Source organism: Colobus angolensis, unplaced genomic scaffold, assembly GCF_000951035.1.
Source record: "Colobus angolensis palliatus isolate OR3802 unplaced genomic scaffold, Cang.pa_1.0 Scaffold10, whole genome shotgun sequence".
Taxonomy (NCBI): domain Eukaryota; kingdom Metazoa; phylum Chordata; class Mammalia; order Primates; family Cercopithecidae; genus Colobus; species Colobus angolensis.
This window is the reverse complement of record NW_012110919.1, coordinates 19,453,024-19,473,655: the sequence shown is the minus strand read 5'-3', so window position 1 is coordinate 19,473,655 and position 20,632 is coordinate 19,453,024. Positions and strand designations below refer to the sequence as shown.

Here is a 20,632-nt window from a genome sequence, read left to right as displayed (position 1 = left end):
TCCAAATCTGTGGCCAGAAGACTATTTCCAACACACGAGTCTCAGCACATCATGTCTCTGCTGAAAACCCCACAATATCCCACCCCATTCCCATCCCCATAGCCCTCAGGACAATGGTCACAGCTCTCAGAAGGGCATTCTAGGTGCTTTGCCAAATCCTATTCCGGATGTTCCTTCTACCTTACACCTCAGCCCCACTACCTCCCTTTTCACCATCTAACAGCATGGGACTATTTTTATTCACCCATCACATTGTGCCACTCTCCTCCTTGTCTCTGTGCATGCCATGGCCTCTGCCTGGGACACCCTCCTTTCCCTCCTTCTGAGTAAGTCCTATCCATCTTCTGCACGCATACCTCGAGACTGAGTTAGAAAAAATATAAAGTGCCCGTCACAGTGCTGGGCCCATTGTAGATATTAAATAAGGGCCCACGATGATTAGAATTATTAACAGCGATGTGAATATATTCCTAATAATAAGGACTATGATGAAGGAATGTCTGGGGTACAAGAAGGGTAAAGGACAACCTGTTAAGTCTGCCAGAGACACAGCAATGGGGAATTTGACCTGCAGCCTCAGGAGATGGTTTCCAGGCCAAATAAGCAAGAAATAAGGGTGGGAGCAGTGGGGATTGACGTCCCAGAGACAGCACGTGCAAATCTCCAGTGCATTCTCGAACTACAAAGAGCTCATTATACCCGGGGTCTGAAAAGGGCTGCAGAACTTTGCCCCAGTGTGGCAAATGCAGCAAAGGATTTCATGAAGTTAAGCATTTTTCAGCTGCAAGGTGATATGGGGAGAGACTGGGCAGGGTTAGCTAGATTGACTGATGCTGTTGGGGGGCAAGCGGCTCTTCATTTTGTCTGCACCCCACTGCCAACTCCAAGCTCCCAGGGAGAGTTCAATGTTAACTGCAAGGGCTCAGGCTGCAGGAAGGATTTTAAAGCTCCTAATGAAAAGGCAACTACATTCAAAGCCTCAGCTGCCTGTGACCAGCCCACAACCCCCTGCCTGTCTCAGTAGGAATGAAGGAAACATCCAGTAACTAGACACAGCTTGAGGCAGGGAATTGCCACAGGGGGGTTATGTTTTCTTCTTCTTTTTTTTTTTAATCAAGTTAAACTTTTAGTAGGTGTCTCACTCCATTAATGACCCATTAATATTGCCCACACTAAAACATTAGCAAACACAGGGACAAAAATGAATTTTTGGAATGTTTTGGGTCTGGAAGTAAGAATGCTGGGTTCTTCGTCTAGGGCCAGGGGTCTTGGCTCTGGTTTTGCAGTGGAATCCCCTGGGAGCTTATAGAAAACAACCATGCCTGGGCCCACTCCTGAGAGTCTGATGGAAATGGTCTGAGATGCAGCCTGGGTGTCAAGACTTTAAAAGCTCCCTGGGCAATGATAATGTGTAGTCAGAGACCAACTCCCTTTGCCTTTGACTTAAGTAAATGACTGTCCTGGTTACATAGCATTTAAAAAATGTCTGTTTTACACCACAGGCTCACACATATTATTTCACAAACATTATCTTGTTATATTTTTTGGAAAATCTCTGAGTTCAGTACTGACATCCCCCTATTACAGATTAGGAAATGAAAGCTCAGAGAGGTGAAGAATTTTGCACAAGTTCTCATAGCTGATAAGTATCAGAGTGAACTTTCAGACTGAAAATCAGATCTCCTGACTCTGTCTTAAGATTCCATTTCAAGGCCAGGCGCAGTGGCTCAAGCCTGTAATCCCAGCACTTTGGGAGGCCGAGACGGGCGGATCACGAGGTCAGGAGATCGAGACCATCCTGGCTAACACAGTGAAACCCCGTCTCTACTAAAAAATACAAAAAACTAGCCGGGCGAGGTGGCGGGCACCTGTAGTCCCAGCTACTCGGGAGGCTGAGGCAGGAGAATGGCGTAAACCCGGGAGGCGGAGCTTGCAGTGAGCTGAGATCCGGCCACTGCACTCCAGCCTGGGCGACAGAGCGAGACTCCACCTCAAAAAAAAAAAAAAAAAAAAAAAAGATTCCATTTCTTCTTCTTCTCTGAAGTTAGGAGGTTGAGTTAGATCAGATGGCGAAGACTTGGTGTATAGGCCACCATTCCCCATTCTCCACTTTCAACAGGCATCACTAATAGATTAAGGCACTTTGTTTCAGAGAGAGAACAGAACCTTTCTTAACACATCATCCTTAAGCAAAAATTCATTGGAATCAACACCAGATGAAACCAGTTTTGATCCCTGAACTAAATCATCCTGAGGGACCCCTTCTGTTTGTGACATTCTGGGATTGCATGAGTAGGGTTGCTGCCACAGCCAGGAGCGTGAGAATGTTGGCCAGCCATGGCATCCTTTCTGAACCTGCATTCCACAGCCACTGCTCCAGGACAAGCCAGAGAGATTCTGGAATATCCCAGTGCTCTTCTCAGCAGCTCCCACAAAGGCAGCACAGCACAGGGGTTAAGATCATAGGGATGGCTGACAGCCAGCCCTGGGTTCAAATCCTGATATAAGCATGCAATACGCTCAGCATGGAGCTTCATATGTAATAGGTGCTTAATAAACAATCACTCAGGCCCAAACTGGAAATTAATAAATATATAAAAAGCTGGGATTCTTAAGCAGATTCCCCTGCCTGACCCGCTGCCAACTCCAACCATCAGCCTGTCCCTCTTCACTCTTTTTGCCTTTTCTTGCCCAGTCTCTGCCTCCCTCCTGTGTCTCGCCCTGAGAAAGACATGCCCCCTGGCTCTCCCTGAGCTAGGGTTCGGGGATGACTCTTTATTGGCACCAAGCTGTGTCTGGCTAGTGCCTGGCACCCAGACAAGAGTACCCAGAGCCAACTTTTATTGACGACGTTGAATGTGGCCCAACACAAATCCATAAGCTTTCTTAAAACGTTATTAGATTTTTTGGTTATTTTTATTTTATTTTTAGCTCATCAGCTATCATGAGTGTCAGTGTATTTTATGTGTGATCCAAGACAATTTTTCTTCTTCCAGTGTGGCCCAGGGAAGACAAAATATGGGACACCTCTGCTTTGAAACAACCTCATGAGGTACGTACTCTCATTTCTAATTTGTGCATGAGGACACAGGATCAGAGAGGTACAGTAAATTGCCTAAAGTCACACAGCCAGGAAATGGTCTTCAGCTGGTTTGCAGACACAAAGACCATGGCCAAGGGCTGCTCCACATGTAGATGCAAAGCCTCCCACAAGAGGAGGCCTTGCCTCCCTGATATCTCCCACCATGCCCAGGAGAGGCCTTCATGCCCAAGGGGCATTTCATCCATGATTTCTTGTTCCTCAGTAAGAATCCCAGGAATTTCTCACCTGTGTGATAGAATAATAAAGATGTGGGCTTTGAAACTGGGAAATACTAGAATGCAATCCCCAATCAGCTTGTTGAAAAAACAAAAACAAAACATTGTGTGACTTTGGGCAAGTTATTTCTCCTCTCCAAGCCTCAGTTTTCATTTCTGGGAAAGAACATCATCCTCCTACCTCACAAGGTTTCTATGCAGGGTTAAATAAGAATACGGCACCTGGCCACCTACTAGGTGCCAAGAGAACATCTTTGGCAATCTGAACCTACATGAGGCGCCTCACACACAGTTGGTGCTCCACAAATGCATGTTGGGACACCTAACTTAGAAAGTGCATCCAGAACATTCCAGTGCTCAGTAAACATCTGTGAATGGAATGAAAATAGAGCACCCTGCATAGCGAATATTGTCGACTTAAATGTGGAGAGGACACCTGGTGAATAGTAGGTGCTCAATAAATATCCCCAAAGTGAACTTAGTTCTTGTACCTCTATTACATCAAAGAGTTGCTGCAGTAAATATCTGTAATGAGGTACCAGGGCACAGTAGGTATTTGAGAAATGTTTGTGGTAACCTAAATGGAGGAAAGGTAGCAGGCATAGGATAGGTACTTGATAAATGTCAGTTATTGAATGGATGCTAGTGGAGTATCCAGGACGTGACTCAATAAATGTCTGTGGGGCATAAAGGAAGTAGGGGGGTACCAAGCATGCAGTGAGTCTCAATAAGTGTGCCTGGGAGAGGTGAGTGGCATGCAGTAGGTACTCAAGGAGTATTCCCATATCCTCCAAGGGGGGACCTTCCCAAGCGCAGGGAACCTCCTGCCCTGCCCTCCCTGCCGTCTCCTCACCTTTGTTGTAGAGGGAGCCATCGAAGTAGTAGCTGCCAGTGTAGAAGCCCGTGGCCAGCTCAATGAGGTGGCGAGCCCACGTGTTGCCAGCACCTGGAAAGCTGGCCAAAGCAATAAGTTGCTTGGACTTGCCTGGCAGGAACCTTCTGTCCATGCAACGGTTGTCTGAAAAGGGCGGAGCATGGACAGAGGTCAAAACCAGGGGCAGATGGAGCCTGTCTGAAAGGGACCAGGGTATGAGCCCCACCCCTGCCACTTCTCAGCCAGGTGATCAAGGGCACAGGACACTTGCGTGGGTCATGGGAAAGCTTCGTTGGGCCTCAGTTTTCCCATCTGTAAATTAAGGGAGATGGTTCCCCCCTCGTAGGGTTGAGGTGAGTGTTAAATGGGATAATGATGGAAAGGGACAAGCACAGTGGTTAGCCCATAGTAGTGATCCAATAGAAGTCAGCTGGGAGGGTGAATCTTCTCTCTAGCCCCAGTTTACCCCCAGCAGAGCAAGTCTTTCCCATTCACCCCTACCCTTTTCTCCAGATTGAAACCGTCAATGGCATCCATCGTGTATTTTCTGTTATTCTTGTATTTTGCGGACTCTGAAAAGCCAGAGAATCAGGAATACCCAAATGGTACTCACCACCTCCCAACCCATTTTACAGATGAGGAAACTAAGGGCTAGAGAAAACTAATACATATGCCTTTTGAGCACAGGATGCAGTCTAGGGTTCTTATCTTGGTCTCCAAGCCCACATGGTTGGCCTTTGCAAACTCACAGGCTCATTCTAATCCACTCCACCACATGCCAGTCACCTGGTCTCTCCGTATTTCCTCTCCTGTGCTTTGCTCCATCCTGACATAGCGCCTTCATGCATGCTGTTCCCTCTCCATTGCCTCCTACCTGCCTTTGCTTTTTGTTCTTCAGCTCTCAGTTGAACGGGTTCCTCTGTCTATCTGTCTGTCTTTCCTTCCTTCTTCCTTTCCTCTTTCCTTCCTCCCTTCCTCTCTCCCCTCTTTTCCTGACTCCCTGGGCTATCATTAGTGCATTACTACATCCATCTCCTTCATATTGTTGATCAAAATTGCAATTCAGATAATTATTCATGCAATTAGTCATGTGGTCAGAAACCCTGCCCGTATTGTGTTTTGCTGATTCACCAAAAGTTTCCACAATATCTGGTATACAGCAGGTACTTAATAACTGCTTCTTGATTAGATGGATGAATGGGTAGAATGGTGACTGGGTGGATAACAATAATATCTATTAATATCTATTTTGTAGGGCTCTTGTAAGGATTGAATGAAACAAAGCATGTAATATGTTAATACTCTAAAGTGCTCAAAAGGCATCAGTATTATTTTTCTCTAGCCCTCAGGCTCCTCATCTGTAAAATGGGTTGGGAGGTGGTGAGTACCATTTGGATATTTCTGATTCTCTGGCTCTTCAGAGCCTGCAGAATGCCATTACCATCAGAGTTAACAGAAAATGCAAGCCCCAGCACCTCCCACTGCAACCCCAGAGGGAGCTAAGAAAGCACAAGCTTTTCTTTTGGTTCCCTCAGTTGCAAAGGCAGCTGAGGGAAGGCTCAGAGCAGGGGGCGCTGGAGCAGAAAGGAAGATGAGAGAATCCCAGATCCAGGCCTGGAGGCCCCAGGTCTCAGTGCTGCCTTCTTCAGCCCGGGACAGATGAACTCCACCCTTGTTTACCATCCAAGGGAAGGCAGGCAAACCTCCCTCACCTCCCATGGCCCCTCACCTCCATCTCTCCCCGTTCTGGGGAAGCCACTCATCACCTGCTCATGTGTGTGGACTCCATTCCCTCCTTCTTCAAGCTCCTTGCTCCTTCCAACCCCAATATTTTTTCTCTCTCAATCACATTAGCACTCAAGCAGGAACAAATAGCTCCATCATTTAGAAAGAGCCCCTTCCAGCGACCACCAGCTCCCCTTCACCCCATCACTGCCACATTGCCAGCAGAGTTGTCCATATTTCTTCACGTTTCCTCCCTTCCGTCTACTCCTTGGCCCTTGCACTTGGCCTCTTTCCTGTTCACTGTTCCAAACCGGTTATGGGCAAGGTCTTCAGTGACTGCCCCATGCTCAATTCAACAGACAAGCTCACCTCACGTGATTACTCGGGCACAAGGGAAGATCACTCTGCCCTCCTATAGGTAATTCCTTCCCAAGATTTTACTGGGATCTTTCCTGTTCTGCATTAGCTACTATTTATTGAAGTCTTACTATGAGCCTCATTGATTTCACACAAAAGCCCTTTGAAGGAGAGGTGTGAATTCCTAGATTTAAATTCCAGTTCTTCCACTTACTTGCTGGATGACATAGGAAAAAGATGATCTATCTGAGCCTCAATTTGCTCACCTATAAAATGGGACTATTAAGCAGTGATGACAGCCTGAGGTTGTTTAGGAGAATGAAATTCATGAATGAATGCCATGTTAGAGTAAGACAAACATGCTGGAAGTGCCGATAGAATAGATTGTGGTTCCTGGTATTGTTGCTGCTAGCTGGAGGTTCAGCTCTCTTCTCCTTCCTGTTTAATTTTTGTTCTGAGACGAACAGATTTATTTGTCTGTGGCAAAGCCAGGTAAGCTTCAGGGAATGGTTTTCATTGGAATATACTGCAAAAAGGAGCCCAGACACAGGAACTTTCTAGAATATGGTTATGTTTTATATTTTTATAGGGGAGTGGATTACCCAGTTGACATTAACTAGTACACTTAAAATATTTGCATTCTGCTCTATGGAAATGTTACTTCAGAAAAGCTAATATTGAATTATAACCAATGACAACATCCTGAAGTACAATGATGCTTGCAACTTACTTTGAAATGCACCAAAAATTAGGAAGGATTGAGGGATGGAGAAATGGAGAGATGGACAATAAAGTAAATATAGCAAAAGTTAACATACATCACAAAATTCTATGGAATAAGTATATAGGTGTTCACTGCATAAGTCTTGCGACTTTTCTGGAGGTTTGACTTTTTTGTTTTCCAGAATAAAATGTTGGGTTGATAGGTCGGGTGGGGCAGACCAGGCTCCTTAATTTCCCCCCAAAACAGAATTCTCTATTCAAATACTTCCTGGGAGGCCAAGGCCAACCCCAAGGTAAAAGCTGTGGTTTTCAGTGCCATAAAGAAAGTTGATTTGGTTCCTAAGCCCTATAAATTAAGCAGCTGTTAGAGGCAATATTATATGCAGTTCTAGAATCAGACCAACCTGGGTTTCCATTCAGAACTGTCATGGCCTACCTGTGTGGTACTGAACAAGGCTTTCCACTCACTAAGCCTCAGTTTCCTCACCTATGAAACAGGGCTAATAAACCTTACACAATTGTGTGGGATAATGACTGTGAATTTTTCACAATGTATTTTGAGAAGCTAGGGTTGAGAGTGCAGTCTTGGGACCTAGATTCCCTGGGTTTGAATCCCTACACTGCCATGTCTGAACCGTTTGACTCTGGCCAAGTTACTCAGCCTCCCTGTGCCAAGTTACCTCATTTGTAAAATGGTGAATAACAGTGCTTATGCAACTGGACTGTTTGGATGATTAGATGATTTAAGGCAGGTAAAAGATTTGACAGAGCCTGGCACAGAGCAAGTGTTCAATAATTATTTAGTTCCCATAGGGGGCATCAGGGCTTAGCACACAGTAGGTGCTCAATAAATGGCAGCCCTGGTGGGCCAGGCTCTTGGCAGGCTGATGAGCCACATAACTGTCAAACCTCCCTAGTGTGTAGAAACTGCAAGAGTGATGTGGAAAAATGGAAGCCCTAGTAATGGCCTTGGGGGTAGGGCACTGGGAATGAGCGAACTCATCAATTAAGGAATCGTTATCTGCTGTTGAAAAGGCGCCAGTGTCTGTTCTGGCCACCTCAAAGCCGTTCATGATCACAGGGTAATTAATCTGTGTATGACTTTCCCCTGCAGGCTAAGGCAGCACAGCTCTGCAAAGACTAACCAACATTTCCCTGAAAGCTAACAAAGACTCATCCTTCCCCATAGGACTGTAAATAGGGCCAAGAGCCACATGCTCACCAGGCTCTCAGAAGGACTTTAGCTACCATAGAAACAGCCACAGCTGATCACCACTGTTACCCCATCAGTCAAACAGGGACAGGCTATTGGTGGGGCTGCCACTAGCTCGTACAGCACTTTTGTGCAAATCAGAAAAATGTGCCCACTCCTTCCTCTGGACAGATGTTCTGCCATCCAGGGCACACAACATGTGGCTGGCTTTCAGACACTACTTTTTCTGTTGGCTGTGCCAGTGCAATGCTCAACCTGCTCAACCACATATGGCAGCTTGGTGACTGGGAAATAAGAAGGAAGAGGTCTAATCCAGTGGTGTTTTCTTGGCTCTCCAGACTGTGGGGAGTGTCACTGGAGCATGGGCAAAGGTGTCCAGCAGGGGCTTTGGAGTCAGACACCTGAAAACAAATTGCTTTTGTAGATGTATAATTGTGGCCAGTTCCCAATCTCTCTGAATTTTAGTTCTGTCATCTGTAAAGTGGGGATGATACTGCCCTGATCATAGGTTTACTGTGGACTTCACATCACTAAATGAGATGAGGCTTGGCATAAGGACCAGTACATAGTAGATGGTCAATATATTCAGACATTGAGGTGATCCTTCAGGGGCTTCCTTTGGGCTGTGTCCTGGCAAAGGATGACCCCCAATCCCCACCCAAGTGCCACCCACCCTTCATGATACCTTGGTCAGGAGAAATGGGTTTTATTGGGTAAGTTTATACACAGTATGACTTAAGGTAAGTTCCTCAACTGTTCTGAGTCTCAATCCCCTACCCCCCCCATAGTAAAGAGGGTATAATGACTGTTTCCAACTCATAGAGAGTTGAGGGGATTCAATGAAAACATGCATATGAAGGATGCAATACTGAGTCTGGCACAGAGGAAGACCTCAAGAAACTACAAGTGTTGCTGCCTCCTCCTCTTGCTCCTTCTCATTGCCATCATCATCATCATCACTTTCATCATCACCATCATCAGCACTATCAGCATCACTCTTATCACTATCATCACCATTATCATCATCACCATCATAATCATCACCATCATTGTCATTATCATCATCATAATCATCACCATCATTATCATCATCATCATCATCACCATCATCATAATCATCACCACCATCATTATGATCATCACCATCACCATCATTATCATCACCATCACCATCATCATAATCATCACCATCAGTATCATCATCATCACCATCATAATCATCACCATCATTATCATCATCACCATCACCATCGGTATCATCATCATCGTCATAATCATCACCATCACCATCATCACAATCATCACCATCACCATCATCATAATCATCACCATCAGCATCACCATCACCATCATCACAATCATCACCATCAATCATAATCATCACCATCAGCATCACCATCACCATCATCACAATCATCACCATCACCATCATCATAATCATCACCATCAGCATCATCATCATAATCATCACAATCATTATCATCATCATCACCATCATCATAATCATCACCACCATCATCATTATCATCACCATCACCATCATCATAATCATCACCATCACCATGATCATAATTATCACCATCAGTATCATCATCATCATCATCATCATAATCATCACCACCATCATCATTATCATCATCACCATCACCATCATAATCATCACCACCATCATCATAATTATCACCATCAGTATCATCATCATCATCATAATCATCACCATCATCATCATCATAATCATCACCATCAGTGTCATCATCATCATAATCATCAACATCATTATCATCATCATCATCACCATCATTGTAATCATCACCACCATCATCATTATCATCATCACCAACACCATCATCATAATCATCACCATCACCATCATCATAATTATCACCATCAGTATCATCATCATCATAATCATCACCATCATCATCATCACCATCACCATCATCATAATCATCACCATCAGTCTCATCATCATCATAATCATCAACATCATTATCATCATCATCATCACCATCATTGTAATCATCACCACCATCATCATCATCATCATCACCATCACCATCATCATAATCATCACCATCACCATCATCATAATTATCACCATCAGTATCATCATCTCATCATCATCACCATCATTATCATCACCATCATCATCATCATAATCATCACCATCATTATCATCATCACCATCATCATCATAATCATCACCATCATTATCATCATCACCATCACCATCATCATAATCATCACCATCACCATCATCATCATCATCCTCACCACCATCATTATCATCATGTCTGGTAGCCCCAAGAGACAGAAGAGGAGATAACAGTAAGTGTGGATTCCACTAGCAAAGGAAGAAGACTGCAAGTGGAAAGGATGAGTGAGACAGGGAGAGAGAAGGAAGAATTTATATATAAATTGACAAAATCTTAGAATTGGAAGGAACATTGGAGGCTAACAGTCTACAGTTTTATTTTACAGATGGAAAAACTGCAGCCCAGAAAGGGGAAATGACTAGGATAAAGCAGTGAATCTGTGTTGCAGCCAGTGGGAGACTCAGTCTTTCTTCTCATTTGCTGTTACTACAGGAGCCACCAAGGGTCCTTGGTGATAAGGGATAGAGATGGGTCATCAGAAGGCTCCCTACCCTGGGAACTCCTTCTGTTGCCCATCCTAGAACTCTAAGCCTGGTGGAGTTCATCAGCCCTGCCCTCTGGCTTGCATGGTTTTCTCCTTGCTGCAGGCTGTGTGGGATGGACTGGCAGGGACACGTCTGGGAGGGAAGCCATTGGGAGTGTATCTGGGGTCCACTGGGGAAGGGCCTAGCTCACCTTGGACTTGTGTCTGGTACACAATGAAGTAACTAGGAGTTCCACAGCTCTCAAACTCCTCCGCGCTGCACTTCTGGGCACAGAGCTGCTCATCCTCTCTGTCATGGAGTGGGAAACGGGTGGTGGGAAATCCACAGTGGCAGGCGGTGCCTGCAAGAGCTGCCAGCGGGTACTCCTGGGGATGGAGTGGGAGAAGAAGAGGAAGAGAGTTGCTAAATCCCTGGACAGCTTCAGACTCCAAATGGAGAACAGGATTTGCATTCCAACCACTGCCTTCTCTGTCAGTCTCCCTCAACTTGAGGGTCCCCAAATTCCATCCACAAACTGTGCTTTTATGATTTTGCCCTATCTGTGCACCTACTGTACTATTGTTTACTTATTGGTTTCCTTTAAGTCGATTCACTTTTCGAAACTTAAATTTCAAAGGATACTTTGTATTGCTACCACTAATAGTACTTGTGGACAAGTAGCACTTCCATACATCTCCATACTGTAAATGCACGTAATATAGAAACAAAACAAGTGATTAAATTCTACTAGGCACTCTGGCCAACCAAGACTGTGAGCCTGGGGTTGGCTCCATTTTTCCTGCATAGAGAGTAGTTAAGGGTGAGAGGTGTTGACGCTTAAACACTGAGACAAAGCTTTCTCCTGGAAAGAGAACTGAAAAAGAAATCCCTTTCTCATGGTCATGCAATACACCACAGTAAATGCCCCCTTGGTGAGATGGTGAGATGAGACCCATGCTTTGGGAAAAGCTGTCTGAGTCTGCTCTTTTAAGCCAAAGGAGATACTGATACCCCTGTGTACCCAGAGTCTTTGTTGGGAGAGCTGCTTCTGATTGCTTTATTTGTTCTATTGAACAGCTAAGTGGGGGCAAGATAGACCTGAGACCTGGTGGGCACGGGTTTGTCTTTTGCCCCATTTACTTATAAACTGGACCCACCACCCCTAGTTCTTTCTGGTAGCCGGCCCAGGAATAATCAATCTGGTAGCAAACCAGGGTCACACCTGTGTGGCTGGATCCAGCCAGCTTTGCCACGGTAGCTTTGGTTTCTTTCCTAGAAGATATTAAATAGAAACTGCAGCACCTAGGTGAAGAGCAGAAGTGCTGATATACTGGAGGGTCAGCTTGGGCCATGACTGATGACATTTTCTAAATAACGAGAATCCTGGAGCCTCCTCTGACACCCTAAACCTCAGACCCTCTATCATGACACAAGCAGTTCTGTATCCCTGTCCACTTGATCACCTTAGTTTCTTTCCTTTGCCCCCTAAGAAGATCAGAGAAAACAGGAAGAGGGAGGTTTGCAGGGAGACTTCTTGTTCCCACATACACACCCTCACTTCTCTCCAGCCCTGTGCACAGTCTGACACTTCGCTACACTAGTTTGCCCCATGATTTCACTGTCACATGCCTGTTTGTCCCCCCAACTCCAGGGGATCTGTAGGTTTCCCCAGGGCACTCTGGAAGTGAGGGAATGCCATGTGGGTGGAGGGATTCCTGCTAAGGGGAGAGCTGAACCAAATGACAGCCAAGCCTCCTTTAATCTCACAAATGTCACCTCCCATCTTCTAGAATGCCTCTTAGGAGTACAGCAAGTCCTTAAGAAATGCTTGGTTATTTGAGGTAGGCTGGTCCCTCTTGAATAGCTGTGGGAAGCCTCTCTAGTGTGGTCACCAGGGTGGCTCAGAAGTTTAAGAGCTTGAATTTGGAGTCAGTCCCCAGTGTGAACTCCAGCTCTGCCACTCGCTTCTGCTGAGAGCTTAGGCAAATGACTTCACCTGTCTGAATCTTGGTTTTCTCATTTGTGAAATGGGACTGAAAATGTCCAACTCATAGGCTTGGCCTGAGAAGTAAACCATATGATCCATGGTGCAGAGGGCTGCATGGAGGATGTTCTCAGCAAGCAGCCACTGCTGTGATGCTGCAGCCTTTTAGACTTCCAGAGAAATGCTTCATGCCTTAGACGCCCAATGAGAGAAATAGCCAAGCAGGATGACTCAGAGCATATGGGGGCATCCAGGACTCAGGGTGTGGTCTGAGCACCCAGGAGGTGACACAATGTAGATATCCAGCGAATGCCTGCATCCTTGAGTATAGAGATTGTATCTTGTTACTTTGCATCCCCAGCACTAAGCAGGAGTCCTGACATACAGTAGGGTCTTATTAAATATTTGAAGATTTGGCATGATGGTGATATAGGACTCATGCTTTGGGAAAAGCTTTCTAAATTTGTTCTTTTAACCCAAAGGAGATACTGATACCTCTGTATACTTTGTTGGGAGTCTTTGTTGGGAGATGTGCTTCTGATTGGTTTATTTGTTCTACTGAACAGCTAAGTGGGGGCAGGATGGACCTGAGATCTGGTGGGCAAGGGTCTGTCTTTTGCCCAATTTGCTTCTAAACTTGACTCACCACCCCTAGTTCTCCCTGGTAGCTAGTCCAGGACTAATCTGGTAGCAAACCAGGGTCACACCTGTGTGGCTGGATCCACTGAGTCTGAGAACAGACTCAGACAGCTTTTCCCAAAGCATGGGTCCCATAGCACCATCACACTAAGGGGGCATTTACTGCAGTGTATTGCATGACCGTGAGAAAGGGATTTCTTTTTTCAGCTCTCTTTCAAGTCCTGCAGAAGAAAGCTTCTTCTTGGTGTTTAAGCATTTATACCTCTCTACCCTCAACTACTCTCTAGAATGAATGAAATGCCCAATCATCTTTCGGTGGTGGAGGAGGTATGGTTCTCCTCTGGACACTTGAGTAATTAGTTCATTTTGAGCTGGAGCTCCTTGGACATCGCTGAGTGCCAGTTATGTGCCCAGTTCTGTGCTGGGGATATTGAAGGGGGGCACAAAATATACAAGGCATAGCCCCTACCCTCCAGGAGTTCACAGCCTGGCTAGGGAGGAAGTATAAATAGTCAGACATCTAGCACCTTAGGCTGAAAAAAGAACATCCAACCCAGGTGCTATCCAGTGCCCAAAGCTCTGGATGACACTGCTGCCTGGCCTCTGCTCGCACCCCTCCTCCAATGGGGAACTCCCTCTGCCCTAAGGTGGGACTGTCCTTACCTTTACTTGATAATTTTTTCATGCTTCTAGGCCAACTTCAAATGTCACCCCCTGATATGGTTTGGCTGTGTCCCCACCCAAATCTCATCTTGAATTGTAGCTCCCATAATCCCCATGTGTCACGGGAGGGACCTGGCGAGAGGGAACTGAATCATGGGGGTGGGTTTTTCCCATGCTGTTCTCATGATAGTGAATAAGTCTCATGAGATCTGATGTCTTTAAAAAGGGCAGTTCCCCTACACATGCTCTCTTGCCTGCTGCTATGTAAGACATGCATTTGCTTTTCCTTTGCCTTCCACCATGATTGAGAGGCCTCATTGCCACGTGAAACTGTGAGTCTATTAAACCTCTTTTTTTAAATGAATTACCCAATCTGAGTTATTTCTTCATAGCAGTATGAAAATGGACGAACAACCCTCATTCCTAACTATTCCTCAGTATTAAAACTGACTTCCTCAAAGGCAAGAAAATCTATTCTGTGTAGCTCTAGTCCCTTAGATCCACGTGAAACGGTCACATCCCTCTCCCATGTCATAGATCCCAGTCAGCGACTACATGTATCTCGAATGAGCTGTTGCTTCTCCAGCTGAGCATGTGGTTCCTTCAGCTGTGCTGCACGGTCCCCCCGACCCCAAGTTCCGTGGGCCCCACCCTGTGCTCACCTTCTCAGTGCAGAAGTCCACGCACTTGTCCACGGACATGTTCAGCATGGCAGCTGTCACGGGTAAGGCCAGGGAAAGGTTGTCAGGCCTGCGGAAGCAGCCCCGGAACACTGCACTTCCATCTGAAGAACCAGAGAGAGGAGGACCAGTCAGATATACAAGAAATCAGATCTGGTTGGGAAAACCACCTTCTGAAGAAAGCCCAGAGAAGGCAAGAGTCTTGCCCAAGGTCACAGAGCAAGCCAAAGCAGAGATGGAAAGAGCGGCTATGTTTTCTGTTCTTGAACATGTCTGTTCATAGTCAATGAGCTCGATGCATCAAAGAACGTTCTCCTCAACCCTGGCGCCTTTGTCAACAACCCAGGTCGCTGAGATGACATTCTTCCTGGGCCATGTTATCTCACTTTCTTTGTCAGATTCCCATGCCTCACTTCCTCATTCCCAACCATGGCACTGCCCCATTCGGGGAAATTATCAAGTGCACAGAGGATTTTTGTGATTTCATCAGGGCTGAGTGTTTGAGGACTGAGGGAAGCAAGGGGTCTGGAGCTGTCCTGTCCTTACTACTACTAGGGTTCTCCTCTCCCTTTCGTTGCCCTGGGCTTTAGGGGAAAAGTCCTGGGCCTCAGAAGTCCCTACCTACTCAGTACTGGGCACCAACAAGCTGCAAGGGACTGACATGTCAGAGGGAATCCCTTTAAGAAAATTTAACCCAGAAATAGTGCAGCTACACAATAAAAAATTTGGAGTCCGTTGTCACATCTTCAATAGAAGTCATCCCTTAAGAAAATATTTAGAGATGTTGTCTTAGGTTGGGGCTACTGAAGCAGAGCCTGAGATAAATGTTTCATTGAAGGTGTGCTCTCAGAGAAAGAAAGCGGGAGGCAGGACCAGACAGAGCTAAGTAAGGATGTGATCTCAGCTGGGTCCCCTCTCCATCCTGGTCTCATGGCAGGGATCAGGAGGAGGCTCTGGATGAGAAATTGCACTATAGAATTGGCCCCACCTTAAGGAAAGGGGGCTGGCTTGCCTTGGCCTTGTCTATCCTAGTCTCCAGTGTCAGTCAGTTTTTGGCTGTGGGCTGTGCCCTACGGTGGGGCATAACTTCCTGCGAGGGGCTGCTTGCTTCTGATGGGCCCAAGGCTATTTTTCAGAGAACGGGGCAGTCGTGAGCCACTGATTGCCACCAACAGTCACCACAGGAAAGGGGACTTGGGTGGGTGCCTATAGCATCCACTACAGATGTGCGCAAAGATTTATCAGTAAGGTTGTTCACTGCAGCATTTTAAAAATTAACAAGTGAAGGAGTAGAAACAACCTAGGTGTCCAGCAATTAGATAATTGGGCCAATAATGTCTGGAATGACAACACACAATGGAATTCTATTGAAGGTGGAATTCCATTGAAATAAATGGTGTTAAAAGTTATTTTAACCAGAGGAAGATGTGTTTAAGATACAAAGTTAAATAAAAACTGAGAATGTCAAATCCTACATGTTATATAATAACAATTTTGTAGAAAATTAATCTCTCGAGAGACATATATCAATGTGTTAATAACCATGATGTCCCTGGACAGTAGGTGTGAAGGATAAATTTTATGTGTCAACTTAGCTAGGCCATGGTGCCCAGCTGTTTGGCAAAACATTGGTCTAGATGTTGCTATGAAGGTATTTTCTGTATGTGATTGACATCTACCATTAGTTGACCTTAAGTAGAGGAAATGATGCTTGATAATGTGGGTGAGCCTCATCCAATCAGTTGAGGGCCTTAAAAGCAATCCTAAGGCTTCCTGGAGAAGAAGGAATTCCATCTCAAGATGGCAGCATTCACTGCTGCCTGAGTTTCCCATGTGCTGGCCTGTCATACGAATTTCGGACTTGCCAGCTCTCACAATCGCGTGAGCCAATTTCCTTAAAATAAATCTCTTAATATATCTATCCACATATCATATTGGTTCTAATCCTGTCGGTTCTGTTTCCCTAGAGAACTCTGACCAATCCAGTAGGAATATAGGTAATTTTCATTTCCATCTCTTTGTAAAACTCTTTTCTAACTTTTTTCTACAATGAATATGTAGTTTTATGTAATAAAGACAAAACAAGTGAAGCCAAGGCAGGAGGATTGCTTGAGGCCAGGCATTGAAGACCAACCTGGCCAACATAGTGAGCCCTCCATATCTATTAAAACAAAATTTAAGTGGCCGCTGTTAAATCTTTTGAAAGGCTGGTGATATACATTTACAATTGGGTTATTTCTCAAATTCTGAGTTGTATATACCCTTCCGGAAGCATAGCCATCCACATAAAACAAAGGGCATTGTTAACACAGTGTGATGAAAACCATCAGCGCAAGAACAGAACCCATTTATTGAATCCCTATTATATGTCATCTCCTCTGCTGAGCACTTCAGAAACGTCAGCTCATGTCACCTTCTTGAAAATCCTGCAAGGTTCATTGTAAACTCTCATTTTACAGATGAGAGAAACAGGGCTTTGAGAGAAGAGGTTGCAAGACAAATCTAAGGACCGATCGTTTGCAAAAACTTACTGAGGCTCAGAAGCAAAGTGTTAGCCCTTGGAAAAAAGCAAAGCAAGTTGCAAAAACCATATGTCTCTCTATGTAGCGGTGTCTGGGTCTATCGAGAGTGTAAAAGCGTTTTTTAGCATACACATATATATTTACATTTATGTGCAGAGAAGAGGATATGGAATAACTCCCTGAGCAGAAGGGTGGGGGGAGGGTGTTTATGAATGATAATTTTATATTTTAGCCATCAAAGACACCCTAGTGATTCTTTCTACCACATGGCACCTGATAGGCTGAAGTTGCTCACTGCAGTGACAAGCCAAGAAAACTAAGAGGACATTAGGAATTTGGTTAAATGACTAATTTCCAGGGCATCCCTCAGACTCCTGCTGTCTTAGCTTTCTGGGTTTCTGGCTTTATCCTGGTGAGACAAGTGGCAGTGGTAGTGGTGATAATGTCAGGATGCTGCTCATCTGCTCCATGGTCCCTCCAGGCCTCAGTTTCCCCACATATAAATGAGGACTTGGAGTTAAACTGTGCAGTGACTCTCATGCCTACTACCCTGGGAACATTCAAAGAAGTGTGGGAACACCTTTGATGGCTCCAGTGATTTGAGGCCACTGGCACTTGAAGGGCTGGGGCCAGAAATGTGTATGCCTGTTCTGTACAGGACAGCCCTTCACCTCCTAAATGAGCACGTGCCACATCCCAAATGCCACTAGTGCCCTGTAGAGAAACACTGGACAGTCATCCATTTTGTGGCCTGGGTTGCTGAGTGGGATGCCCTGTAAGGTCACCTAGAGCATGATGTCCATAGCATGTGCTATACACATTGTGTGTGTGTCTGAGTTTTCCTCTGTTGCTCAGGTTGGAGTGCAGATCTCGGCTCACTGCCACCTGCGCCTCCCAGGTTCATGTTATTTTCCTGCCTCATTCTCCCGAGTAGCTGGGATTACAGATGTGTGCCACCACACCCAGCTCAATTTTTGTATTTTTAGTAGAGATGAGGTTTCACCATGTTGGCCAGACTGGTCTGGAACTCCTGACCTCAAGTGATCTGCTTGTCTCAGCCTCCCAAAGTGCTGGGATTATAGGTGTGAGCCGCCACACCCACTGGGGAAGTGGGCATTTGAGCTGAAGATTTACGGCAATGAGTTGGGGAGTCCCAAACACTGTGGATGAACTCTTACTTAACCAGAAAACTCAGCCGGATGCTAAGTCAGGTCACTGGGCAACGAGATGCTAACTTTCCCGCTCTTTCCACTCCACTTGAATTTACTGAGTTCCTGCTAATGTCAGGCTCCATGCTGGGAATTCTGGGTCCACTCAGTCTGCACAGCACCCATAGGTGATAGATGCTATGAGTACCTCCATCTCACAGATGATAAAACTGAGGAAGCTGAGGCAGACTCGCTGGCTTCTAGTGTTACAGAGCTGGCAAACAACAGGGTGAGATCAAAGCCAGATTTCCCTGTCTCCAAAGCCTGTGCTTCCTCCAATAATAATGATACTATTATGAATAGATGCTTATATTAATATAATATTAGCCCGGTGCAGTGACTCATACCTGTAATCCCAACACTTTAGGAGGCAAAGACAGGAGGATCCCCTGAGCCCAGGAATTTGAGATCAGCCTGAGCAACATAGCAAGACCCTATGTCTACAAATAATTTTTTTTTAAATTAGCTATGGGTGGTGGTGCATGCCTGTAGTCCCAGCTACTCAGGAGGCTGATATGGAAGAATTGCTTCAGCCCAGGCAGTTGAGGCTGCAATGAGCCATGATCATGCCACTGCACTCCAGCCTGGTTGACAGAGTGGGACCTTGTCTTTAAGAAAATCATAATATTTTTGTGATTGTTTTTGCTACCATGTATTGATTGTATGGTATGTGATGGGAAGTAGGCTGAGTTGTTGACACATGTGTCTCATTGAACTCTCCCATTCACCCTGGTCATATGGGGCTCCCCATTTTCACAGATGAGGAAACTCAAGGCTCAGAGGACTGAAACTGCTTGATGTGAGTCACCCAGCTTGTAAGAGTCAGACTTACATCTTTGATATTTATCAAGTGCCAGGCATTGTGTAAATGCTTGATATATCTTATCCAGTGGAACCTTCCTAACCCTTAGCAGGAAGATCTCATTCTCTCCTTCATAAAGAAGAGAAAACAGGTGCAGAGGGGAAGTGACTTGCCCAAGAGGTCACTTGTCAGCTGACAAGTGGCAGTGTCTGGATTCCAACCTGGGAATGTCTGAACTCCAAGTCTGCACTCTCCTGGGCTGTCCCTTTTTAAAAAGCCACCCCTGGCTTTTGCGTTTTGCAACAGTGGGACATTGATTTTCTCTCTCCCACCCTTCATGTCCACTCTGCTTTTCACCACAAATCATTCAGAAAGTCAGGGCTGTCACTCTGAGGTCCCTTGGCACTGGAGTCTGATTCTTCTTTAAGCATCTTCAAATGTCCAGATCTTGACCCCGGGTCTCTAGAACCAACTTCAAATTGTTAACCTCCCTCTTCCCCACCAGGATCCTCTTTGAGGGACCATCATGAAATCCTCCCAGGTTGTAAGCTAGAGCTTGGAGGGTTGCTAAAGACAGTATTTTGGGGGTTGGAGCCAACAGAGGCCCCTTTAGGGCTAGGGCAGTCCTGGGTACCCTTGTAGGGATCCCAAGCCCACCAACTCTTATCCTCTAATGTGGGTCCTTTCTTGAGTCCTGTTCCACTACCCTGGTGGGGTCTGAGGCCCCCAACACAGCAGTGTGTTGGGAAGACACAGTCTTGTCTGAAGAAGTGAGTGGTGTTTGCACATGTGTGTGCATGTGTGTGTGTGTGTCTGTGCATTAATGGGGGCAGGAGAGGCTGTGTGAGGGCACTTGTGGGTCTGGCTGCACTGAGATTGTTTGAGCAGTGGGATGTGACACTGAATGTGTGTCTGTTGCTGTGCACACAGTGCTCATCTGTGTATGAAAGGGTGTGAGTGATGATGTGTGCATCCCATGTGTATGTGTGACTGTGCTCATGCCAGTGTGAGTGCAGATCCAACTGTCTGGGCATGTGGATGCTGACCTCTGAGAATGCAAATGTGACCCTGTAGACCGTGCTCATCTGCACATCATGGGTCTGTGGGGGAACATAGGAGTCTCTGGCCCTGTGCGTTTGACTGTGTGCTTCTGTAGATAACTTGTGTGGTTGTGCATCAAATCAACCTCTAGGAGGTTGAGTCTTACCATAAGGTGTTTGTGCACGTGGAGACAACAACCCCAGGGGCTCTCTCTGGGTTGCCTGGCAACCAGCTGGCTGAGAAGAGGGCTCCTCTTCTCCTAG

General features: G+C 45.7%; 1 protein-coding gene across 3 annotated transcripts in view; it reads right to left on the bottom strand.

Moving 5' to 3' along the window:
• WSCD2 (WSC domain containing 2) overlaps positions 1-20,632 on the bottom strand; it is a 128,653-nt gene that overhangs the window by 15,125 nt on the left and 92,896 nt on the right. For all 3 annotated transcript variants that reach the window (XM_011935702.1, XM_011935693.1, XM_011935708.1), the window contains 3 exons: positions 14,779-14,900; positions 11,042-11,216; positions 4,172-4,336 (listed from right to left, as the gene is read on the bottom strand). In XM_011935702.1, coding sequence (XP_011791092.1) covers positions 4,172-4,336; positions 11,042-11,216; positions 14,779-14,900 — 462 coding nt within the window. The remainder of the gene's footprint in view (positions 1-4,171; positions 4,337-11,041; positions 11,217-14,778; positions 14,901-20,632) is intronic.